Source organism: Pseudorasbora parva, chromosome 15, assembly GCF_024679245.1.
Source record: "Pseudorasbora parva isolate DD20220531a chromosome 15, ASM2467924v1, whole genome shotgun sequence".
In the NCBI taxonomy this organism is placed as follows: domain Eukaryota; kingdom Metazoa; phylum Chordata; class Actinopteri; order Cypriniformes; family Gobionidae; genus Pseudorasbora; species Pseudorasbora parva.
The window spans coordinates 19,505,517-19,532,649 of NC_090186.1; the positions used below are offsets into that span (position 1 = coordinate 19,505,517).

General features: G+C 38.9%; 1 protein-coding gene and 1 pseudogene across 2 annotated transcripts in view; one reads left to right on the top strand and one right to left on the bottom strand.

Moving 5' to 3' along the window:
- Positions 1-27,133, bottom strand: part of LOC137041249 (E3 ubiquitin-protein ligase TRIM9) — a 69,208-nt gene that overhangs the window by 33,559 nt on the left and 8,516 nt on the right. For both annotated transcript variants that reach the window (XM_067417298.1, XM_067417301.1), the window contains exons 2-5: positions 11,149-11,244; positions 7,068-7,190; positions 4,243-4,353; positions 1,157-1,310 (exon numbers count right to left, since the gene is read on the bottom strand). In XM_067417298.1, coding sequence (XP_067273399.1) covers positions 1,157-1,310; positions 4,243-4,353; positions 7,068-7,190; positions 11,149-11,244 — 484 coding nt within the window. The remainder of the gene's footprint in view (positions 1-1,156; positions 1,311-4,242; positions 4,354-7,067; positions 7,191-11,148; positions 11,245-27,133) is intronic.
- LOC137042088 (5S ribosomal RNA) lies at positions 25,181-25,297 on the top strand (annotated as a pseudogene).

The window sequence follows — 27,133 nt, forward strand, 5'->3', positions numbered from 1 at the left end:
TGGTGTAAGAGTAAGAGTTTAAGAGGTGTAAGGGAAATGTCAACAGTGTAATAATAAATGTAGCTACATAAATTATTAAAGATGTAATTACATCCAGGTTATTAAAAAAAATTAAGTACAATGTAAAAACATGTATTTACACAATAAGTGTATTGTATCAAATTATTGATTTAAAGGTTAGTACATAGTAGTTAAGGCCACCTAATATAAAGTGGGTCCAATGTTACTTAATAAAGTAATGTGTTACATTACTGCACTACTCAAGCAAGTAACTTTGCAATAATTGCGCAAATGATGTTGCGGTATTAATTTTGATTGAAATCTACATACATTTCAGCAAATATTTATGAACCATCCCTACTGAAAAAGCAATATCTATGTTACTCTAAAATATATCTTACCCTTTTTTATTAGAAGCAGAGCGGCCATTACCATGACATGTGCAACAACAATGCAATGTCGAATCAATGTTGAAAAGTTAATATTTTTGTGGAAACCGTGATGCATTTTTTCATGATTATTTGATGAATACATTTTTTTAAAGAAAAGTGTTTATTTGAAGTAGGAATTCATGATTCCATGACAGTAATCATTTATTTCCAAACAAACTTTCCAAACCCAAACCTTTGAATGGAATTGTATAAATGCACCTTCTGTTCAATTCTGCTGTGCATCTGTTTTAATGCAAGAATATTATGCCAACTTCCAAAATCATTGCTTCCAGGTGACCACAAACAGAGAATGTGGACCCACTTTATATTAGGTGGCCTTCACTACTATATGTATAGGTAGTAACATTTTAATTAATAATTTGATACAATGCACTTATTGTGTACATACATGTTTTTACATAGTACTTACATTTTAAAAAATACCTGCATGTAATTACGTCTGTAATTCATTTCTGTAGTTACATTTGTAATTACACAGTTGGCACTTCCCTTACACCTAACCCTACCCTTAAACTGACCCTCACCACCACACCTGTCCCTAACTCTACCCGTATCCCACCTCAATATCAGCAAAGGTGTTTTGCAATACAATTTGAACACAGTAAGTACATTGTACTTATTTTTTGATGTAAGTACATAGTACTTAAGGCCACCTAATATAAAGTAGGGCCGAGAATGTTAATTTGTTAGGTGTGTCACGTTACCTTTATTCTGGGTGAAATCGAGCTGGAGAATAGACTGCATCAGAGGGTCTGTGTTGACGGTCAAGGCAAATTCAGGGCAGACCTTTGGCTCCAGTGCACCTTTTACCCACTGATCCTGAGAGGCCTGAACACGCTTTATCAATGCATCTGAGATCTGGAAGAAGAAAGAAACGAAGAGTAGAAGAGAAACGATAATGAGCACCCACACACTACAAGATAGTCGGGTGATTTTGGGCCCAATTCTCCCCTTCTCCCCTGCAATTGCAGGTAAAGTCCCCATTGTCTTGGTGGTTCTACAGATAATCTTATCAGATTTTCCTGTGCCGTGATGTGTGTGTGGTGGCAAGCAGCGGGGCTAGGGACCGCGAGAGCGGGCCGGTGACGAGTGGTAATGAGTACCAGCTGCGTGACACCACAGTGTGTGTTAAAAAGGGTATTGAATCTGCTCGGATGAACGCCGGGGCCCTTGCCGATTCCAAATCATAAATTTCCAACTAGTTGAATATTAGGTCAGAAATAATTTTGTGTTGGTGAACTCGGATGACAAATGTCTGCACGCTCTAGAGATTGTCACTTGGAAGAACGAAATGATACCCAGTCAGAAAGTGAGCTGATGGAAGATGGAAGCAAAACACAACTTTATCCAAACCTTTTCCTTTGTTTGTGTAAATTTTCTGTAAAAAGTAGTCCAAGGCTTGCGTGCTACACAAGCTGGCTAACGGCGGTCTTTCGAATCAGCTTTGACCGTGACTCTGGAAGACTTGGAGTTAAGCTTTTCTCTGAGAAAAGAACAAAGAACGGCACTGAAGTCATTCTTAAAAAGGGAAGATGTGTTCAGAGTTTTGCCGACCGGATACGGTGAAAGTTTAATCTATCAACTGGCTCCGCTTCACGTTGCTCTGGTTGGTTGTAGCTCTATCCATTTGTGTGCAAAGGGAGTCAACCAATAAATGGTTGAAAGACAACCATTTATCTCGCCCCTCGAATTGAGCCCTGTCTATGGTGAGTTCCCAGACCAAACATCTTGATGTGCGTCTGACTTCTAAGGCTAGTGAGCTATTCCTTTAAGGACACATTCTGAACAGTTGTGGTACTGTGGTTGCCATTCATGCACAGTATAAAAGATTTAGTCCATCCAATTTTACAGTGTTTCTGGAATCCCCACTTCTTCTTTGTATTATGAGGATCAAGAAAAACCAATGTATAGTACTGTCTTCCAACTGCCTCTCACTCTGCATTTATCAGAAATCTCAGCTGGACAGGTGTCCATGACTCACATTACATGCTTTGTGAAGGTACTAAAAGAAACATCACAACTGATACTTCATAAACAATTCAGTAAAGAGGCAGCTTTGCACCTCTGGAGCAGTCTTCTCTCTCTATTGTACACTCGCTTCTATGAAATATGAATTATTGAAAGAGTTTAATGGCTGAGGGCCAGTCTAAACAGCAGGCAAACGCTTTCAGAGGAAACCGCCGGATACCTATGAAAGCTTGTTTCCGTTATGGAATGAAAACATAAAAAAGGTAATTGTGACTTTTTCCTCACAATTATAAGTTTAAATCTTGCAACTCTGATTTTTCAGGATTGTTAGATATCTGAATTAACATAGACAGAAATTAGGGACGGTACCTAGCCTGACAAGCCAGACCCACATCAAGATGTTTGGTCTTGAAACTCACCATTGACAGGGCTCAATCCGAGGGGCGGGATAAACGGTTGTCTTTCAAACTACCTCTGCACGGCGTGCACACAATTGGATAGCGATACAGCCAACAAGAGCAACAAAGGTGAAGAAGAGCTAGTTGGAAGATTAAACTTTCACCGTATCCGGTCGGCAAAACTTCTCAGAGAAAAGCTTAACTCCAAGTCTTCCAGAGTCGCGGTCAAAGCTGATTCGAAAGACGACGTTCTCCAGTTTCTGTGTTTACTAAAAGCATGCAAGCGCAACTCTGCCGTCACTATGTTAAGCCCCGCCCACCGACTCTATACATGACGTGATTGGCCCACCAGAGTTTGGCGTTTACAGCTCAGAAGTGTATTTAGAGTTGCTAGACAACACTCATGGGCAGATCAGATTTGCTGTCGCTAGGGTGCGTCTTGATTTCTAGGCTAGATGGTACCAGTACTCCTGTCACAATATCTAATTTTACATGATGCCTTATAATGTGATAATAATGAGATCTAGGTCAATTCAACTTTGAGTGTGTTCACACTTGGCATTAAAACGAACCCTGGTGCGGTTGCTCTTTTAGTGCGGCTCATTTAAATAAGTGTAAATGCTGCCATCCGAACCCTGGCGTGCACCAAACAGTGTTCCAAATGAACTGTGGTACGGTTTAAATGAAATCTTAACGCAACATTGACCAAAGACATGTAAACGAACCAAAAACAGTACATAATGTCACAAGATGCGACTCTAAAAAGCACAGAATGCTTACACATACCTGTTTTTTCTCGTTCGGTACAGTCATCAGAACTGCGTCTCCTCGCAGCAGATCTTCATTTGTTTATGAAGGAGGGATTCCTACCGCTGTTTTGACTCGTTTACACATTTTATAAGTTATTCACGAGTTCTCAGCTGATCAAAATACCATCATATGTAGGCTACACACGTACAAGAAGCGGATTTAGCCCAGCTCACAGCTTTGTTTGGGATGTTCGGTAAGTTCCGTCACAAAATAGTCTTAATTAAAGGCAATCAGATTGTGAACATATCCCTAAGCCTTAAAGTTCGGTGTTAAAATTCCAATGTGAACGCCAAGTAGACAAAGACTAAATGTCTTTAGCCAAGCGAACCGAACTGCAAGTGTGAACACACCCTATACCTTGATCAAATTGGTGCGATTAAGCTCACAATCGTTGTAGACATAATCGTAGTAATATATGTATCCTATGCCGATCAAAATCCCAATAAACATGCATGTAACACTTTAACCATATCTAATGTATTGCATTTGATGCATTTGATGTTAGAAGATTAAAACAGTGGACAGTAACACACCTACTTTATGTGAGTTCATCATTATTATTATTATTTTGGATCTTTGACTGTGTTTCTCTCTGGGTTTTTATGTCTTTGTACCTGTAGGAATCCACTGGGATCGTTCTCTTTAATAACCTCCAGACAGAATTCCATCATTCCTGTGGTCTGTCGGAGCTTCATGGTGCAGTGAGTTATCTGATCCTTTACAGTCTGAAACAGAAAGGCCATTGTTTAATTCTCATCACACACATGCAGTCTGAGCAGCAACATAAGAGACATTCAATCAAAGACAAGCTCATAGTGGTGAGTGTCACATCAGACAGATGCTTCAAAGAGATATGGAGGCACTTTAAATTTAAAACAGTAAGAGTGATTATCCTTCATTGATTGCTCGTTGGACAAACTGGCATAGTCTTAACTTAGAGGCTATTTATGCAACTGGTCCCAGGCCAGATTTGAATGGTTGTCAAGGATCTTCAGTCTCGGATGATTAAGGGAATGTTCTGGTGTTTAATACAAATTAAGCTCAAATGATTATGACAGATAATAATTTCAACAGAAAATAATTGTACAGTAATCCACATTAAATAGAACAAGGCAGTGCAATAAAATTAACGTTATGATATGTGTCTAGTGTGCAAATATTGCATATATTAATATGAGACTAGTGTGAAAAAAAAGGGATAGTTCAACTAAAAAAATAAAATAAAATAAAAACTAAAAATACTAACTGATGTTGTTCCAAACACTTTACACAAAGTATGTTGTGAACAATGCTGATAACCAAACATTTTTGGCTTTCATTATATGGACAAAAAACTACAACACTTGAAACATTTCTCAAAATATATATTTTTATGGTCCACAGAAGACAGAATACTTTAAAAAATAATTACGTTTTGGAACGTCAGGGGGACGAGTGAATGATGACGGATGTTTCATTTTGAAGTGAACTAACCCTATAAGGTTGTGCTGTACTGCAAATATAGTATTTGCTAATGTAATCTATTTAGTAGTATTAAATATGGATTCCTTTTAAATACTGGAATAATAAGCTCTGGTGAATAATACTGCATGAATTCTACTAATATTTGTTTTTGAAATACAAAGAACTGAATGTTTGATTTAATTTATCAAACATTAAATCATCTATCCTTGTCTAATTGTGCAGATAATCTGATCAAATCACTCTTTAAGTCACCCTTTATTCATTCTACATTAATTATAATGCTTAATTATTTAATGATGCGCTTGTCAAGCACTCTCTGAAATGAGACGAATGGCTGTATAATTATAACTGACAAAACAACCGTTAACCCTTTCGAAAGGAAAATATATTTACGAATATATTACTGGAAACATATTGTAATATATTATTTTCCAATATATTATATTTTCAAAATACATGTAATAGTATATTGATGGTATTATGCAATATATTATATAGTCATGTAATATATTGCAGTATATTGCAAAATATACAAATGACTGCCGCTGTCAACATATTGCAATATATTGGGAAATATAAATATTAAATCCCATATATGTGAATATATTGCCTAATGATATTTTCCAGTATACTGCAATATTTTGTTTTGTTTTTGTAAGGGAATGTATAAAAGAGTGTTTAAACTGAACAGAACTGGCATCGAACGAAACAAATGAATAATGCTTAAAGACATTGTTAATGTGCGGTTGTGAATATGGAAATATGAAGAAAAATAGATGACTTTCATTTCTAATTTCCCATTTTTTTGTCTGCCTGCCTCTTTGTGATTAAAATCGCAGAGTAAGCCTTCTGTCTCTAATCTGTATCAAATGAACTGATGTTTAATGTGAAGAGCGATAGATGTACCTGTGCAACCTAAATTCTTCTGCTTTGCCTTCTGATTTTTTATTTTACAAACCCAAGTTAATTTCAGTGCTCTTGAAGCACAATATAATCTTACATCGCTTCAATCTATAGAGCATCATATGGATTTACCATACATTTTCTTTTCACACACCCCACCCCCATCATCCTCTGTTCATCGTGGTGAAAGAGGGCATGTGTAAAGCTCTGTTGTCAGACTACTGGCGTGGAAGAAAAGAATTAGAGTAGAAAATGACGTCTCCTGACGCTGCAAACACAACAACACTACATCTGATTAACTGCACCCATACCGCGGAAGATGGAGGAACAAAAAGCATATATCACTACCCTAATTTGAGGTTAATAGTATAACCATTTGTTAAAGAAATGCTAGCCTACTCATAGACTGGATTGCAGCAGTGATTGCAGGTAGATTAAATAAATCTCACTTTGTTCTGAGCATATGGAGCCGCACAGATGAGACAAGAAGTCAATCTGCTTTCCGTATGGTCACGACGCTAATAGTGTACAGTATTACAGAAACTCTTTCTCCCTCTATCTCATCTGTGTGGTGAAGCAGCAGGCTACATTATCATGTGACCAAAATAATCTTGCTGCTGCAAAATTTACTCTCGGTTTGACGGGCAAGGATTAAATCTAGTCCCAGACTAAAATGTATGTTTGAGCTGATATCAGCTTGCACTGGCATATCTTAAGTAGTATTAAGTCAGTGCCATTTTTTTGTCACCAGTAATGTTTTTGTTAAGGCATCTTAATAAATGTTACTTAAATGTCCTAATTAAACTAAGGCCTAATCCTAACTAAATCTAAACCTTGTCTGTAAACCCAGGCCTTGAAGTAGTTAAATTGAACTTTTGAGTGGTTTTAAGCTGATGCTAAAATTACTAAGTGCAACTACAAAAAATGTAATACACCTAATTTTAGGTTTGTGGATCCTGAGATGTCAAAACGTGTTTAAACTAGGAATGAGTTACAAGAGATGTGCGTGTGTGTGTGTGTGTGTGTGTGTGTGTGTGTGTGTGTATGTGTGTGTGTGTGTGTAATGACCTACCTTCAGTTTGCTCTCTTTCTCCTTTGTGACCTTGGTGAGCAGTTTGGCCTTCTGCCGAGTGAGCGCTTCAATCAGAGAGTCACACTGAGCGACCAGACATGCCTCAAACTCAACCCCGTTCTCCTGTTACACACACACATACACACACACACACACACACACACACACACACATTGGGTTTCCATGTTTTATGGGGACTTTCCATAGGACTTTCAAATATACAATACAAACTGTATAGTGTATACCCGTAAACCTACCATCACAGAAAACGTTCTGCCTTTTTTGGCAGTTTTAAGTTTTTTGTTTTACAAGGAGTGTTACACAGGAGTGTTTGTGTTGTAATACATTTGTACTGTAAATCCATTTGTACTGTTGTCTAGTAGCACAAGCACAGGGAGTTAGGGCTGTCAAATTAAAATTTCAAATATTGGTCGAATTGAAAATCAAATCCAATCCGAGCTGTGTGTGAGGCAGCCTTATCAGTGGCGCATGATGTGATGATGATCCAGTCGAACCCACTTGATGCAACGCTGCTGTATGATTCATTCAAAATAAGTTATCTGTTTTCTATGCAAACGAGCATTAGACTGACATATCTCATGTCTCGCAACAGAGAGCCGCATGATTAGAAAGTTAAAAGAAGTTCAACTTTTAAAAAACATGTCTTAAGACTTTGTAATGTTTGTTTTTTTCCATTCTACTGTTTCTCATATTTTATTGCATATGCATTTGTAGGAGTTTCCCTTTCAGACACAAAATTTATGGGAGGGCAGTATTTAAATGAATCACACGAGGTGATTTACAAAGGTTTGCGTTTGTCAGTTTACTGGTTTTGCGGCATTATTTCCCACCTAAAAAAGCATGTCTTAAACCAGATGCTAATGCAACATGTCCTCCAACCAATACGCCTATATAGGTCGTTTGTCACTTCCTTAAAATACGAACCGTAGGAGTGTTTACTAAAGTTGTGCTCCTACTGACAGCAGGACACTTTTATTTTAAAGCATTTTTCCCTTTTATCTGCTTAATATTTCAGGTTTTGCATAGCTCAATTGGTAAACCATTGCACTACACACTGTAAAAAATTATTTAGAAAAAAAGTTACCTGGTTGCCTTAAAATTTTGAGTTCATTGAAATTGAAATTTTGAGTTAATACAATGAACATTTTTTGAGATTCGACAACCTTTATTAAAATATTATTAAAATATTTTTTAAGCATATTGGGTAATTGTGTGTGTTTTATTTCTGATGATGGAGTGAAACATGCCAAATAGTGCTATTTTCATGATTTATCAAATTTTGACTATGACTATGCTCATGTGTCATGTTCGCTTGTTAGTCCATTTGCGATCATATTGTGGCTCACTTCAGCGATGATAAATACCCGTTCATTTACACACCGTATGGAGCATCTAAATCTCCTCACTGTGTGCTTCAAGCATCAGCTCACACAATGTGTCCGACAAGTAAGATACTATACTCCTAATATATGTTTGTTTACTCTGTTCATGATCCATATATCCCTTATCATGTCACAATTGTAATATGTCTTATGTAACGTGTTCTATAGAGTTGTTCATGAGAATGGTTTGTGTTTTTGTGATGGAAGGGGTGACTTTTGCATTGAATTTTCGACCTGGATTAGTTACACAAAGATTCTGCCATAGTCGTTGCCTCAGGGGTTACGTATGTGTGGGGCGGAGCTATCAAAATAGGGGTGAGATCCTTTTTGGGGGTAGGGGTGTGTTTGTTTTGGTGATTTGAAATATCAACAACGGTTACCAGAAAGCACTTACCCCACCTTTAACAACAACTTTTTAAACATGCACGTCCCCTTCAAATATTGTAAATATGTGAAATATATCAACTTTTATCTGAAGGTGAATATGTAACCCCTTCTGTTCGGACCGGGACTTGAACCCCGGTCCGCCGGCATGAGAGTCGGACGCTCTAACAAGGAGGCTAAAGGCTGCAACCTCTAGCGTCAGCCGCTAGAGTGTCTCTTGAGGTCAGGGGAGTGAGGTTTACTCGCACAGCAACTTCTACTAGCTTGCCTCCGTTACACTCACCCCCCTAAACCTCACTCCCATCCGGGTCACGGCACCAATGTAACCCCTTCTGTTCGGACCGGGACTTGAACCCGGGTCCGCCGGCATGAGAGTTGGACGCTCTAACAAGGAGGCTAAAGGCTGCAACCTCTAGCGTCAGTCGCTAGAGCATCTCTTGAGGTCAGGGGAGTGAGGTTTACTCGCACAGCAACTTCTACTAGCTTGCCTCCGTTACAAATACGCCAATTTGTATACAAGTATACAATTTGAATGTAGTTTTCCAGCCATTTTGACAGCCTTACATTGTTGTTGTTGCAGCATCAGGCAACAATTACATTGGAATATCATCCCTCAAATAAAATCAACAAAGAAAATAAACACCATATCATATCCATCAATGGGCAAGAATGCTTCTATAGTCATCAGAATGGTGTAGCTATGACATCCACCAGAAGTGGCAAACCATGCAAACCAGCCTTGGGCTCAACCAATGGTGTGAGTTTGGTGCTGGAAAACTTGTTTGTGTAAGCAATAAAAGACAGAGGGAGTATTTGAATCTTTTGCTATTCTGTTTTATACCCCTAGTGGCACAGAAATTACACACTTCAGCACTAAAGTTAATTTACTTCAACTGGCACAGATCAGTTTGAGATCATCTGTGGTGTAGGAGTTTAGAACTGAACTAATCGTTCATTCACTTTGAGTATGGATGTGACTCAGATGTGAGACATACACCCACACACTGACACTAGAGCTGGTGGGACTGAGTCATTTCATCTTCTACACAAAGATGATGAAGAGGAGATGTTTGATATGAGAGAGTGTGACTGGTACATTTTAAAATAAGAGGTCAGACTTGAAAGCTGACTATAGTCCTTCTGCAGGACTTGTCTTAGTGTGTGCCTGTATGTCACATCACATTGAAAATCACTGATCACTCTATAGCACTTTATTTCAAAGTCTACTTATAGAGGCTTTCAAAAAAAGAAAAGCTCTCTCTCTCTCTCTCTCTCCCCCTCTCTCCCTCTCTCTCTCTCTCTCTCTCTCTCTCTCTCTCTCTCTCTCTCTCTCTCTCTCTCTCTCTCTCTCTCTCTCTCTATCTCCCCTGCTGGTCAGTATATAAAGGCATTAAACTCTCCACTTGTAAAAATAGCTCAGAGCTTATAATCTGGTGGTCACCAGGCAAAATACAATTCAAAACTCATGACATTCATAAGCATGTATGGATTGTATGCAACATTAAAATGAATTTGTATTGAATGCTGATCAATGCAATCTTCATCAGTTTGAATTCTCTAGACTAGTCATGGTTTTTCCAACACCTGCTCTGGGGACGCCCAGTAAGATTTCTCAAATAGCATTTTATTTCAACATCACATTGCGTTCTGTTGTGCTTAGTAGTTAATGTTTCAAACCTGTCACATATAAACTATTTGTATAGTATGTTTAATCCTCTACATTTTCTCGGTCTAAAGTCTCCCTTGCACAGACCCCCCTGGAACTCTGGTTGAAAACCTTTGATGTTCAGTGCAAAAACATACTAACAAAATTCATGTTAACATCTAACATATGGCATGTTTGTTGGATACATGCTGAACATCATAATTACCCCACTTCATTTTTAACGAGATATTCATTTGCATCTTTAATGAGACACTCGCAAATCAAAGAGGGCAAGCTTATATTTGAGTGCTGCTAGCATGGCTGTTTTGATGTGAAAGCTATTTTTTATTCATAAGTGTTCAAAAAATAGTGATACTTATGATATGAAACTGGAAGGAAGACATTCAAAACTTCCAATCTATACACTCTAAAAAATTCTGGGTTGTTTCAGCCCATATTTGGGTAAAAAATAAACAAACCCAACCGTTGGGTTTAAAATGTACTTTAAAAATTGAAACCAACAAATTGGGTTTGTCCATATTTGAAACAAACATGGGTTATTGAGTGTATGTAAACATTTATTATTTGTACATCATGTTCATATTTCTAATAAAACATAACACATAAAGCCTGTTGAAGATCTATATACCTGTATTTGCTGAAGCAAATTTTTCAGTTGCACCAGGAACTCCTTGGCCTCCTTGGCTTTGTCAGACACTCCATTCAACGCCTGGGACAGATGACACTGCACACAAAAACACAGGCCAATGAATTCATTTGCTTAACATGCTTCAAAATCTTTTCATCTAAAATAATTTGTTGATAGAGCTGAATATATGTTTTGTAATTCAATAAAATTAATCTATTCATTCAATACAGACAAATATTCTACAAAATAAAATAAAAAATGTAGTCCAACTTATATCCATGTTGCACAGTAACATCACGCACAACTTTAATTACACATCCATGGCCACTAGATACCATCCTCACATGCTTGCACAAGTTCATATAGCTAGCACATTCACCAACTACCTCCTACTGAACATTTCCAGCATTCTCCAACACTGTCCAACATTAAAAAGAATCATTAAAAACTAACATTCCACACTTTCTAAAATACATCATACCATTATTTAGAATTCTGATCAACCCAACATTACATGACATCCTCAGATGTCTATCAACATTGGCACCATTCTGAAACATACCCCAGATTCCCAACATCTTCAAACTCAGGAGGTCAAGGTTTGGCTGGTTTTAGCATAGGCAGTTAGTCACTTTTGGTACATTTCATAGCTAAAATATTATGTGGGCAAGAAGTATCACCCTTGACATCCATTCAAAAGGAGCCTTTTGTTCTAATAAATAAGACCCACTGCCCAGGGATCTCACAGGACCCTGATTGGATCATTCTAATCCAACATTACTCAGCATCATAAAATGACACCCAACAATACCAATATCCTCAAACATCCAACATGAATGAGTATTCTTATAACAAGCAGTTCCAAGGAAGTAAGAGAGAACAATGGATCCAAATGCAGATATTTAATAAAAACTAAAAACAATAGCCTGGATGCCAGCCAAACTTAGCCCCGCCCACACATTTTTTAGGTCAGGCGGTTCGGTCTGGACTTGATCCATAGAGGAGTAATTATCCCCGAACAGAAACTGTTCGGACCAATAAAATCGGCTTTAGACGATGACGGACAGATGATCAACAGTAACGTAATCATGCACGCCATCAAAGGGGCTTGGATTATATTTGTTCGAACGGAGAGCTTGTTTATGCATTCACCTTCACAATTTCTCTCAGAAATGATGATCATGTTGGGTAAGTACTCTGTGTATCATTAAATAATTACATTTTTTACAACACCAGCAAAGATTGTTTATTCCAGCCTGATTCCAGCATGCGTGCAGACAGGGTTGGCAAGTTTTTACAACAAAACCCACCAACTACTAGCCAATAGCTTCTCGGGGGTTTCATTTCAAGTGTTCATTTTTAAAATAAGTTTAGTTATTTGATGCTATAAAAACAGGGGATGTGACGTCATGATTGACAGCTGAGGTCGACGTCTTCTTAGTGAAGTTGTCACTGAGGCACTAACAGACTTTTTTTGGGATTTTTGGGGGCAGATTGGAGCTTTAGCTTTAATTTCTACATTTCCATAACTGTTTATTTCACACCAACATAATTGTTCTGCATCTGCGAGAGTGTGAGCGGGCTTTTGATATCGCAGCTGTACTTCCTGCTCTACTTCCTGCTCTCTACTGCGCAACTCCGGTCCCGAAATCGCTACTGCGCAGACTCGTTCCAAGATCCATGCCGCCTGAAAGCTTCAAATATGGCAAGCGGAAACGGATGATGTCGAGTCGTCCATATTTTTTTACGGTCTATGGTCCTAACACTTTCACTAGCCCAATATGACATCACACTCTTCAATCTCTCACTCAATCAATCAAATATAACTTAATTTTTTTTATATTTTCCATAATTATTTTCCTAAATAAAACTCAACTGTCAGGATTTTTAATGATTTTGTATTTGAATGATTTTTGAATGATGGGTGGTATCGGGTCTGTGCAAAACCAGCTTAAGATTATTGAAACACGCCTACTTAATACTCAGTCACGAGAAGCTCTGCCCAGAGGTTTACCAGACCTCCATAATCCATAGGCAGCAGAATAGAAATAATTTGTAAACAAAAGCTTTGCATTATGGGTTCTTTATCATTAAAACTTTAGCCTACTCTATTGTGTGTGCCAACTATCTAATTCTCATCTGAGCTCTAATAAAACCTTCAGCTTGAGCTCAAGTCCGGCCGACATTTGACAGCAGTTGGAGTGAGAACCAAGATGCACAGCTCATTAATCCAGATTTAGTATTAACACTGAAATAGCACTCGTCACTAGATCAGGAAAACCAAAAACACTGTGAAAGGTTAAATAAATGTGTTCTATTAAATAAAGTTCTATTAACGTTTTAATACTAATAATATATAATACTAATATATAATATGTAATAATAATATATAATACATTTTAATACTAATTAATGATATAATTTTTAAAGTTTATAAGCTTGTTATACAGTTTCCAAGTCCAAGTCTCCACTAGTTTAAGTTGAGAATACTATCTCAGCAGGCATTTATAAGCACTATTTAGTGAACTGAGATTTTTGTATATAGTATTAGTATTAGAGCACACCATAATTATATACCTTCGTGCAAAGTATGTAAATACTAAAAAATATAAGCACTATGGCTACTGCAAGGCATAACAGACTAAGTTTTATTAAAAAAAAAAAAATCTGAAACCTGCAGCTGCTGTGACATCCGCACGGTGACTCACTCATTATATTGAACAGACACGTTCAGTATTTAATTGTAGTGTCTGTTCTTCAACTCAGTCCCAGTGAGTCAGTAGCGGTGGCTTTGGGAGTGACCTCACGAGGCAGCAAAGCATTCTGGGAATTGTTGTCTTTCATCCCTATGAGACAAAAAATAATTTTCTGCCTTTTCTCGGTCTAGAAGCCACCAAGTTCAAAAATAATTTCACATTTCTACTACATTAATGACCCAGTTTAAATACAGATTCATCTTCCCAGCGCTGAAGGGCCCTTTAACACACCCCTTTAACACAATTCACAAAACCACAAAATTCCTCATATATCTTGCAAAATGAAGCACTGAAACCAAAACTATATATAGCATTATGAAAATCAAACTTTTGCATGAAAAAGCACACACTTCATTCATATTACCAGATTTTTGTCTGACCAACTACACACTGTTGGGCATAATGAAAAGCACTCTCCTCTTTAGTATGCTTTGCCATACTAAAATATGTTGTTCAAATTGTTGAAAATTCTTCAGATTGTTCACATGCACAGAAATATTTGCAGATACACACACATGCTGTTAAAACATTTGTTATTTAAATTTTTATCAAACAAGCCAGTGCAATACATTGCAACATATGCACAGCAGATGTATTTACATTGGATTGAACAAAAAATATGCTCACAAAAAAACAGTAAACTGTAAAACATACACGCGCACACACACACGCACACGCACGCACACACACACACACGCACGCACGCGCACGCACGCACGCACGCACGCACACACACACACACACACACATGTTGGTCTATGTGGTTTACAGGGACTCTCTAGGCGTAATGGTTTTTATACTATACAAACCGTATTTTCTATCCCCTTACACTGCCCCTTCCCCTAAACCTACCCATCACAGGAAACATTCTGCATTTTTACTTTCTCAAAAAAACATAATTTAGTATGTTTTTAAGGCCGTTTGAATTATGAGGACATTTGATATGTCCTCATAAACCACATTTATAGTGTAATACCAGTGTAATACCCATGTAGTTATACAAATTTGTGTCCTCATAAACCACATAAACAGGCTCTCACACACACACACACACACACACACAAACATGTTGTGTTTTTGTGAATTGTGAGGACTTTCCATAGGCGTAATGGATTTTACACTGTACAAACTGTACATTCTATCCCCCTACACTGCTACCCCTAAACCTACCCATCACAGGAAACATTCTGCAGTTTTACATTTTCAAAAAAACATGATTAAGTATGTTTATGAATCCATTTACATTGTTTGTACCGCTGGCTGGTCCCCACAATTTGTGATCTCAGGTCTATATTACATTGTGAGGACATTGCGGGGACAAGTACACACACACACACACACACACACACACACACACACACACACACATATATTATGCAGTGTTTTGAAATGGCAAACATGTGACTTTATGTCCGATTGTTGTTTCTTATGCAGAGAACCGTGTTCATTGCATTTTAAAACGTGTGTAAAGCTAAACATTTGTTTAGACTTTAAGAGACTTGAGTAGAGGTTTTGCTCTCTGTGTTTCAGTGTAAATAATTGTGCTGTGCATGTAATTTTAGTATGTTAGCAATTGAAAACAACTGTAACTGAGTCTCCTGACCGCCAGCACCAGATGCTCCCTGACTATCCCTTTCTCCCTTCTTCTTCATCCTTTCCCTGTTCATCCCTAACTTCTTCAATAAATAATTATCCAGCATTCATGGTTGTGGCATGGTCCTTGCTCGTGAAAACTGATTCTTTTAAAACAATGCTTTCGTAATGCACACAATAGAGGATAAAAATCTTCTGAACATGTGACTCTGCCTTGATGAATGATCACTCAAGTCTGTGGAAAAGACCCTGGCTCCAGTCCACACAGATACACACACACACATTTCCTTCCCACCTGCTCCTTCCTCTGGGCCTTCCCTGGCCATCTTCGATCAGCGGGGTCTTAAATCAACGAAAGAAACACACACACACATAAACAAACACAAGCATACACACAGACGTATCTCCTCGCTCTATTAATGTGCCATCTGCCCGGGCAAGCTGTCCAGCCTGCTAACAAGACTCTGACAGATACCCCTCTCATGGCCCACTTCTCCCAGTATGTGAGCCTGTGTTTTCGAGAAGAAGACACCAGGACACTGCTGGGGTCAATGATGCATAGGGGTCACCGTCCCACCCCTGGTTTTATGTCGATAGACTCTCTACAATCTGGCTCTCCTTCACACTACTCAAACTAATTTCCCCCCTAGAATCAAACAAAGAAATTGGTTTGATTTTTTTCCTCCCATGCTTTGTTAAAATAGTGTTAACACACTTTAAAGTGCAAAATGTCACAGTCGTGGTTGTTGTTTATTGACCAAAGTCAGTGCAATGGTCAGGTGGTCAGTCACTTACTAAGATGATGTAATATATATATAGTTCTACAAACCCGATTCCAAAAAGGTTGGGAACCTGTACAAATTGTAAATGAAAAAGAAATGCAATAATTTACAAATCTCATACACCTATATTTTATTTACAATAGAATATAGATAACATATCAAAAGTTGAAAGTAAAACATTTTGAAAGGTCATGCAAAATATTGGCTTAATTTGGGTTTCATGAGAGCTACACATTTCAAAAAAGTTGGGACAGGTAAAAATAAGAGGCTGGAAAAGTTAAATTTAAGGAACAGCTGGATGACCAATTTGAAAGTTATTAGGTCTATTGGCAATATGATTGGGTATAAAAAGAGCCTCTCAGAGTTGTAGTGTCTCTCAGAAGTCAAGATGGGCAGAGGGACACCAATTCCCCGAATGCTACGGCAAAAATAGTGGAGCAATATCAGAAAGGAGTTTGATAACTGAAGTCTGATAACTTCAAGGAGTTTTGAAGTTATCATCTACAGTGCATAATATCATCCGAAGATTCAGAGAATCTGGAACAATCTCTATGCATAAGGGTCAAGGCCGTAAAACCATACTGGATGCCCGGGACGTCACTGCATCACAGGAATGCTACTGTACTGGAAATCACAACATGGGCTCAGGAATACTTCCAGAAAACATTGTCGCTGAAAACAATCCACCGTGCCGGCTAAAACTCTATAGGTCAAAAAAGAATATCTAAACATGATCCAGAAGTGAAGGCATATTCTCTGAGCCAAGGCTCCTTTAAAATGGACTTTGGCAAAGTGGAAAACTGTTTTGTGGTCAGACAAAACAAAATATGTGTAGAAGAAGGATCCGGGTACTGAAATGGCCACCCTGCAGTCCAGATCTTTCACCCAAAGAAAACATTTGGCATATCATAAAGAGGAAGATGTGATAAAGAAGACCTAAGACAGTAGAGCTACTAGAAGCCTGTATTAAACAAGAATGGGACAACATTCCTATTCCTAAACTTGAGCAACTTCTCCTCAGTCCCTCAGTAACAGACGTTTGCAGACTGTTATAAAAAGAAGAGGGGATGCCCCACCGTGGTAAACATGGCCTTGTCCCAACTTTTATGAGATGAAATTTAAAATTAACTTATTTTTCCCTTAAAATTATACATTTTCTCAATTTAAACATTTGATATGTCATCTATGTTGTATTCTGAATAAAATATTGAAATTTGAAACTTCCACATCATTGCATTATGCTTTTATTCACAAAATAGTTTGGTGGTGGTTGAGGAGATTCCCCCTTCTATGTAAAGCCCTTTGAGTGCCTAGAAAAGCACTATATAAATGTCATGAATTAATATTATTATTAATATTAATATTATTATTTTTAATTTGTGCATTGTCCCACCTTTTATGGAATCAGGTTTGCATAATTTCTTTTAAATAAATGAATACTTTTATTCAGGAAGGATGTGTAAAATTGCTGAAAATTAACAGTAAAAACATTTATAATTTTACAAAAGATTTCTATTTCAAGTAAATCCTGTTATTTATTTTATTTTTATTTGTTTTACTTTATATTCATCAAAGAATCCACAAAAATGTTAAGTTTTTACAATCAATATTACAATGATTTCTAAAGGATCATGTGACCCTGAAGACTGGAGTAATGATGCTGGAAATGCAGCTTTAATCACAGGAATAAATTACAGTTTAAAATATATTAGAAGAAAAGTTATTTTAAATCCCCCCCCCCCCCCCAAAAAAAAAAAAAATAATAAAAAAAATAATAATAATAATTAATTAATTAAATGCTTACCGACGCCAGACCTTTAAAGGAACACTCCATTTTTTTGAAAATGGGCAAATTTTCCTATTCCCCTATAATTAAACAGTTGTGTTTTACTGTTTTCAAATCCATTCAGCGGATCTCTGGGTCTGGAGGTAGCACTTTTAGCATAGCTTAGCATAGATCAATGATTCTGATTAGACTGTTAGCATCTTACTCAAAAATGACCAAAGACTTTCGATACTTTTCCTATTTAATACTTGACACTTCTATAGTAACATCTTATACTAAGACCGAATGAGAAAGAAAAGATGTGATTTTCTAGGCCAATATGGCTAGGAACTAGCCTGACAAGCCAGACCCACATCAAGATGTTTGGTCTGGAAACTTACCATAGACAGGGCTCAATCCGAGGGGCGGGATAAACGGTTGTCTTTCAAACTCCCTCTGCACGCGATAGGATATCACTACAACCAACCAGAGCAACGAAGGTGAAACGGAGCGAACGTTAGTTGATTAAACTTTCCCCGTATACGATTGGCAAAACTCCAAGATGAAAGACCGCCAATTCATGTCTGTGTTTACTAGTAGCACGCAAGCACAACTCGGCCGTCATTATGTTAAGCCCCGCCCACCGACTCTATACACGTGATTGGCCTGACCAGAGTTTGGTTTTTCCAGCTTAGACGTGTATTGAGAGTTGCTAGACGATACTAGCAACTTTTATTACCTGTTAGAAAGGTAATAAAAACATCATCAAAGTAGTCCATATGTGACATCAGTTGGTTAATTAGAATCTCATCGAAAATACATTTTGATCGAATGAAGATTCGAACGGTCATGAATCAGCATATTGATTCATGATTCGGATCACCAATGTCACGTGATTTCAGCAGTTTGGCAGTTTGACACGCGATCCAAATCATGAATCAATACGCTGAATCATAACCATTTGAATCTTTATTTGAGGATTGAAAAAAAAACGGAAGAGAAGACAATGCTAAGTAAAGTAATATTTTTTGTTATTTTTGGACCAAAATGTATTTTCGATGCTTAAAGAGATTCTAATTAACTAACTAATGAAGAATAAGATGAAGCAGAAGAAGCAGAGAATCAATGCATTGATATACTGAAACAGTAAGTCTGTGATAATGTGCACAGCTCTAAGAAAAAGGCTGTGCTAATAAGAAATCGCATGGAAAAGTGGAGCTTCTTCATTCAAGCTTTCAATCCTGTTAAAAGATGGAGCACTATTATCCCATTATCTACTTCAGCAGAGCAAATGTGATGAAGAGCTGATGAGACGTGAATTGAATTGAATTTATAGACAGTGAAAGATGAGCTGTGTGTGTGTGTGTGTGTGTGTGTGTGTGTGTGTGTGTGTGTGTGTGTGTGTGTGTGCGTGCGTGCGTGCGTGCGTGCGTGCGTGCGTGCGTGCGTGCGTGCGTGCGTGCGTGCGTGCGTGCGTGCGTGCGTGCGTGCGTGCGTGCGTGCGTGCGTGCGTGCGTGCGTGCGTGCGTGCGTGCGTGCGTGCGTGCGTGTGTGTGTGTGTGTGTGAATATTGCAGGAGAATGCAAAGAGCAGGTAAACATCATCTGGTCAGGGTTTGTTTCCAGGCTGGACTTGATAGATAAATGTCCATTGCCTCTGACCATGAAGCTAGAGGCTATTAGACAGGTGGCGCTGTCTAAAGTACAACATCTGTTCTCCAATGTCCATATCCAGCAGAAAGTGCTGAGGGACATGAACAGTAAGACAGTGAGTTTGGTGCGGAAGTGGTTTGGACTCAACACACACAGCACCCGTGATGTTATTTTTCATCCTCAATGGGAAGGAGGGTTGGGACTTGATCTGAACGTGGGGACTTGATCTGACTTGAACGTGATCTGGATTTACACCAGCATGCGGATTTCCCATCTTCTGAACATGCTGAATAATGATGACAGAGACGTGAGGCAGCTGGCTTGATCTTCCCTGTTCCTGGACCTAAGGAGGCTTTCCTTTTGGGTTTCAAAAGGAAACCCAGTGGGAAACTGGACACCCATTCAGTTGGCTTTGGTGTGTGGTCAGGCTGGCCGGACCTGAATGATCTTCGTGTCCGAGCTGGAGTAGCACTGGAGTGGGTGCGGTCTGACTCTGGGACTGTGAGGGTCTCAGAGGATATCATCTGTGACCCCCTGGTCCATGTTAAGGCAACAGCCACATACGGTGGCCACAGCTATCCGCTAACATCTACAGGAGCCCGGAGAACTCTCCTGGACTTACACCAACATCACCAGAAACAACACTGGACTGCCCTGAGACTCCAGGGGAAGCTGGCATGCCTCTCCTGTGCTGATCACTCTGTCTCGCACTCTTTCTTTAAGAACACTGCACTCAGTGAGGACATTGTCACCTTCACAGTAAAGGCAAGATTGCAAGTTCTTCCTACCAGACTTAATCTTTCCATCTGGTTTCCTTTAACCCAGGTCCCTCACTGTCTACATCACACCACCGAACAGATTACTGAGACACTTCCACATATCCTGAATGGCTGTCATGTTTACAAGGGAATGTACATCGCACGCCACGACAGAATAGTGGACCTTATAGTGAAGGACGTATCAAAACATCTCTCACCCTCAGTAAAAATATACAAACACTCTAGCGTAAAAGCATCCATGTTCCAGCATGGTAGTAGTAACTCTGATGCTTTCTCACATCTGTCTGCTAACACACCAGATGTTATTGTGGAGTCTTTAATGTTATTTAATGAGGAGCTCAGTGAGGTGTTCATTCTGGAGGTGGCATGCACCTTTGACTCTAGCATGGAGGAAGCCTTTATGACTAAGGTCATTAAATACCAGCCGCTCTTAAACTCCATCTCAGAGATCGGTTATCGAGGCAGACTACTGGTGTTCATATTCGGCAGCTTAGGACACACTCATAGGCTGGTGGTACGAGGCCTTCAGCAACTTGGGATGCCCAAGAAAAGGGCCAAACAGCTAGCGAAGTATTGTGCCCTGTCTGCTATTATAGGCAGCCGCGATATATGGAGGAGACGCTGCTACTTATACCCATAACACCTGAGAGATGAGCTTTTGTGAAGATCTGTGTATGCCACTGGGCCATGATTTTGTACATTGCATGATTTTAACTGCACCTATAATGTTTATGTCCCTGTAAATTATTTCTTTTAAAGTGGACTTAAATAAATTGTTAAAGTGTGTGCTGTGTACAAATCTGTGCTGATGGTGTAGTGACCTTGATCCTCGGGGAATATGCACTAAAGAGTGGGTCGTTTTTACCATACACATCCAAAACTATCTTACTTTCTGACTCTGTTACAAAATGTAGTGAAGTACCACATGGTAGGCAGGGACCTTTTTTAAGGCAGAATCCAAACTGATATAGTCACCCATAAATAGTCACATACTTTAGCCGAGGCACATTTTCCCTTTATTAATTTCGATTTTCAGTAAAACTATTGACCACACTCCAAAAAATAAATAAATGTGAAGTCACAGAGTACGCCTGCAGCTCTGTGTGTAAAGCTATAAAAAGGACAAATCACTACTTGAATGATCTAAGTGCTGAATGCACTTGAGATGCAATCACTTTGACTTTGGCTCACTGGCATACTACGGCGTGCCTCGGTTTTAAAAATAAACATATTTAAAGGGTCGCGCCTAAGCACATTATGAGATATTAACCAAACATAAATATCCGATGAACAGTAACAATTAAACTTTGTCGTTTAGATCCTGTTATTAGCTTAGCAAGAAATATAGTGAAACAAATGTGCACCAAGGAAATTATTCAGAAACGGACTTGTAAAAAGTCAACAAATATAAGTCAGCTAATGCTAGCTGCGCTCTCCTGATCCTCCTTGATCCTTCCCCTGCTGTCAGATTCATCAGAGCTCTCATACAACTCTCATTCTTTCACATCCATTTTTATTTTTCCATTGCAATCTGTCATTTTTGAGATTGATATGTGTTAAACTGATTCTAATAAGAAAATATCTGACCAAATGGCGTTTTCATATGTATTCCTATGGGGAACAAACTAAGCATGAACCTTTAAACTTGGTTTAAAGGTTTAGTTCACACAAAAATGAAAATTATTTAATTGATTACTCACCCTCATGTCGTTGGACACCCGTAAGACCTTCGGTCATCTTCGGAATACAAATGAAGATATTTTTTTTGAAAGCTGATGGCTGAGAAAGGCTTCCGAAAGGTCTCTTTTGGCATTCAGTACATTCCCACTCAAAAGACCCATAAAGGCACTAAAAACATAGATACAAAGTCCATCTCACTACCGTGGCTGTACAATAATGTTACAATGCGACGAAAATAGTTATTGTGCGCACAAAAATCTAAATAACGACTTTATCCACCAAGTTATTGACCTGAACTCGACACATGCGCGAGAATATTACGCAGATCAGATATGTTCGAGATCTACATGGAAGACAATAACTTGGCGGATAAAGGCGTTATTTTGATTTTTTTGCACACAATAACTATTTTCGTCGCATTATAAAATTATTGTACAGCTACGGTAGTGAGATGGACTTTGTATCGATGTTTTTAGTGCCTTTATGGGTCTTGTGAGTGGGAATGTACTGAATGCCAATGGAGGCCTTTCTGAAGCCTTTCTCAGCCATCAGCTTTCAAAAAAAATATCTTCATTTGTGTTCCGTAGATGAACGAAGGTCTTACGGGTGTCCACCGTCATGAGGGTGAGTAATTAATTCAATAATTGTAAAAAATTTGTGAACTACCCCTTTAAAGGTGTGGTGAGATTAGATTAGTAAAAGATTTTTTTTTGCTGGCAAAAAAAGTAGTTGTCAGTAATAGTACAGCTCACACAGAAGTGGCTTTCAAACCAAGCCATGTGACCAACTGAAACTGTTGTGGAATCTGCATCTAGTGTGTTTATTATGTTTATTTGCGGCAGTCGTCTGTGAGGGGCTGATTTTGTTTTGTTGTTTGTTTATTTTGTCATTAAACTTTAAGCTGAAAGTTCATTGGTTCCCACCTCCTACCTTAAGCTTGAAGCTTGAACCCTTGTTCAAAAACGCACAAATGAGACAAATTTGCCACCAATATGCCAAAACATAAAATAATTGCAAATTAGTGCTCCTCGTGCATATAAAAAAAACAGAGGACAGAGGAGTTTGGTGTCAGCATGTTGCTAAGCTAACAACATGGTAGGCTACAATAATAAGGCATGGCATTTCATTCATAATCATAATTCAAAGTGCTTCACATAGGCATAATAAAGATTAATTTCTGTATTGATGGAAATATATTTATAATCAACATTTCTCTCACTTAATTTTGCATGGATTTTTTTAACTAAGCTTAGCACATTGCATTATGGGATTGCCTTACCTGTGGAAGATATATTTGATACTGTTAGAAGCTATTAGAAGGCATCAAAGCAGACTATCTAAAAGGCTATGTTCACACTGTCAGTCCAAAATCCAATTATTTGTGTATCTGATTGGAAACTGATCCAATGGCTCATTTTCAGCGAGCAGTACAGTATAGTACAGTGCGATTCGGGCCGGCAAACCCTGATCCGGCTTGCGTGTCCATTGCCAACACCAACAGTTACTTGACAGGCAGGCGTGGTGTATGCACAAAGAAGAGCGACACAATAAACAACAATGGAGGACATACAGCAGATCTTGTTCTTGCTTGTTTGTTTGTCACAAGACAAACAAACATTGGGTTGCAACGGTATTGTGTTTCAACTGTATATTAAAAAATGCTGCCTCTTGTGTTGTCATTTTCCTTGCACTGCATGCAAGTGATGATTCTCTGTCAACCAATCAACTATTTGCAGTGAGTCTAGCTTCAACCTCTTAGATAGTGGACTACTGTGCTTAGTACCCCAATGGAAGGGTCCCAAAACAATCGTAAACCATGTGAAATCCAATCAGAGCGGTCAAATGGAAACAATTGCAATTTGAATAGGATTTTAAACCTATGGAAGGTTGTTTCCACCCATGAAAAAGAAAGGTAATTGCAAATATTTATCTTACAATCCTTGTTTTGTTTTTTCTCGCAATTGTGTTTGCATTTCATTCGATTTTTTACCATTCACGCTTGCTAAATAAGATCAGATTTCAATCGGATATTGAAAACTTGACTAACTTGCACAACTTGAAGCTTTTGTTATCATATCTCAAACACAAAAATCTGATTTGGCCTGACAGTCTGAATGAGGCAAAAACAACTTAAAACTAGATTGATTTACTTGGGAAGAATAATAAAGTAAGATATTAGGGATTAAATAGAGAATGAATTAAATCAAGATATTCTTTGAAAACAGTATCTTAATATCTTACACAATTTTTAGTTCTTCAAGTAAAGTCAGTCAAAATGACTGATTGAGAAAATGATTTTTGCAGCGCGAGCAGCTCATTAGGTTCTGGAGCAGAGCCTTTGTCTCGGTCTCTGTCTCTGTGGAACGCTGTGTGATTAATGCTCTACATCTGGAGGTCAGCAGAACCAATCACCATCTGACCTGGCTCACACAAATCTCCCTACTGATGACAGCATCCCTCTCTGCCCCTCTCCTCCGTTTATCTCCGTGGTTTGATGTTTGAAACGGAAAAAAGAATGTCATTGGCATCATCATTTTTTAAATGAATATTTGGCAGAATATTGTAATCGTGCCAAGAAATGTGGAGCAAATCTTGCTCCGACATTTAAATCACGCACGCACACAAATGTCAATTCTTTAGCAATTTTTCCTGATTCTCTGCTTTTCCCCATGAGCTTTTTGTTCCTTCTGTGATGCTGGACTGCAGTCAGAGGGAATCTGCAATGTGTGTTATATCCCGAAGACAGTAAGGGAAGCCCTGAGGTTTGTTTATACTTCCACTCCAATATATTTAAAGAAGTAAGTGATGAAAGTAGATCAGAAATATTTACAAATAAACTAAAACTAGCAATTATGTCATTCCAACCCATATTTTTGTCATGGCACACAAATATTAAGTGTATAGTACTGGCAGGTCAAGCTCGCATCAGCGGACTGTCAGCGTCTATCTATAGGAATGCGATGCTTATCACAGCATACATATATAAGCTCCTTCAGTATTATCACAAGAAAGGCTTCAGTTATTCACCAGCAGCCATATCACCCTGTAGCCCAAGACTGGTTTCCCACTGAAGCTAAGCAGGGCTGGGCCTGGTCAGTACCTGGATGGGAGACCAACTGGGAAAACCAGGTAGCTGCTGGTAGAGGTGTTAGTGAGGCCAGCAGGGGGTACTCACCCTGTGGTCTGTGTGGGTCCTAACACCCCAGTATAGTGATGGGGACACTATACTGACAAAGAGCACCGTCTTTCGGATGAGACGTTAAACCGAGGTCCTGACTCTCTGTGGTCGTTAAAAATCCCAGGATGTCCTTCAGGAAAAGAGTAGGGGTGTAACCCCGGCATCCTGGCCAAATTTGCCCATTGGCCCCTGTCCTTCATGGCCTCCTAATCATCCCCCTCTCCTGATTGGCTTCATCACTCAGTCTCCTCTCCACCAATCAGCTGGTGTGTGGTGAGCGTTCTGGCGCAATATGGCTGCCGTCGCATCATCCAGGTGGATGCTGCACATTGGTGGTGGTTGAGGAGATTCCCCCCTTCAATGTAAAGCGCTTTGAGTGCCTTGAAAAGCGCTATATAAATCGAACAAATTAATTATTATTATTAGTGTTGTCTCCACCATGTTGTGAAACGCTATGTGTTTCTATCATATGCTAAAGCAAATGCAGCACTTTATTTGGCCTTCCGTAATTGGACACAATTAGGAATCAGTGGTTAAGATTTGTTTTACTGATCTAGAACAGTACAACCCAAATGTTAGTGTGCGAAGTGCATTTTACAGATGACAGAACCTGGCCCTGAGAGAGTGCATTTCCAGAATCTGACTCAGACTCAAACTGATATGGTAAAGCTGATGACATTTTTGGAATAGCTTTGGAAGCTGATGCTCGCAATTATTTGTCTGGCTTTCACCAGACCAAGATCAATTTAAAGGTCCCGTTCTTCGCGTGATTCCATCTTTCAAACTTTAGTTAGTGTGTAATGTTGTTGTTAGAGCATAAATAATACCTGTAAAATTATAAAGCTCAAAGTTCAATGCCAAGCGAGATATTTTATTTAACAGAAGTTCCCTTTCAAAGCCTACAGCGAAAGGCCGGTTTGGACAACAGCAGGAAGTGCAGGGATGTAATGACGTCACTAGAACCGTTTGTTGACTAACCCTCCGCCCACAAGTACACGCAAAAAAGGGGGCGTGGTCTTGTTGCTCTCCCACGTGGAGAAGAGCGCGCATTCAGCGATTGCATCTCCCTGTTATGGTAAGAGGCGGGACCTTTCTGGGCAAAGTGCGCTAAGCTGCTGTCCAATCAAAACACGGGAAGCACTGGCGCAATCAGAACTCGTTACGTATTTCTGAAGGAGGGACTTCATAGAACAAGGAAATCATCAGGCCGTTTTTAGGACAGAAAACAGCGCTGTACAGATAAGTCAATTGTGTGAAAAATACTGTGTTTTTTTACACGCGAAACATGAACTCATGTTATATTGCACACTGTAAACATAATCAAAGCTTCGAAAACACGCGAAAAGAATGGGACCTTTAAAACTGAACATTGGTCTGGGGAGTCTGCTCTGTATTTTCTACAGCACAAGAGGCGTGATCAACGAGCATAATTCAAATGACTCTTTACGCATTTGGATAGTCCTTCAACCAATCAGACCACAAGAGGCATGATCAACAGGCAATGACCCATTGTTTCTCTATTCATTGTTTCATCATGTTAAACCCGCCAATATATTTCCGCCAGGTGGAAAAGCCAGTCTGTGATTGGTTCCCGCAAAAGTGTAACGGAAGCAGTAGAAATTAATGTACAGGTTTCCAGACTGAGTTGCAGGGCAATTATGTTAAGGGGGTGTTACATTTCCGACATACACTTGAGGTGTTGTTCGGCCAATCACAACGTGCTAAGTCAGATGGCCAATCAGAGCACATTATGCTTTCTGGAAGGAGAAGCTTTGTAGAAATCGATGTTTTAGAAATACT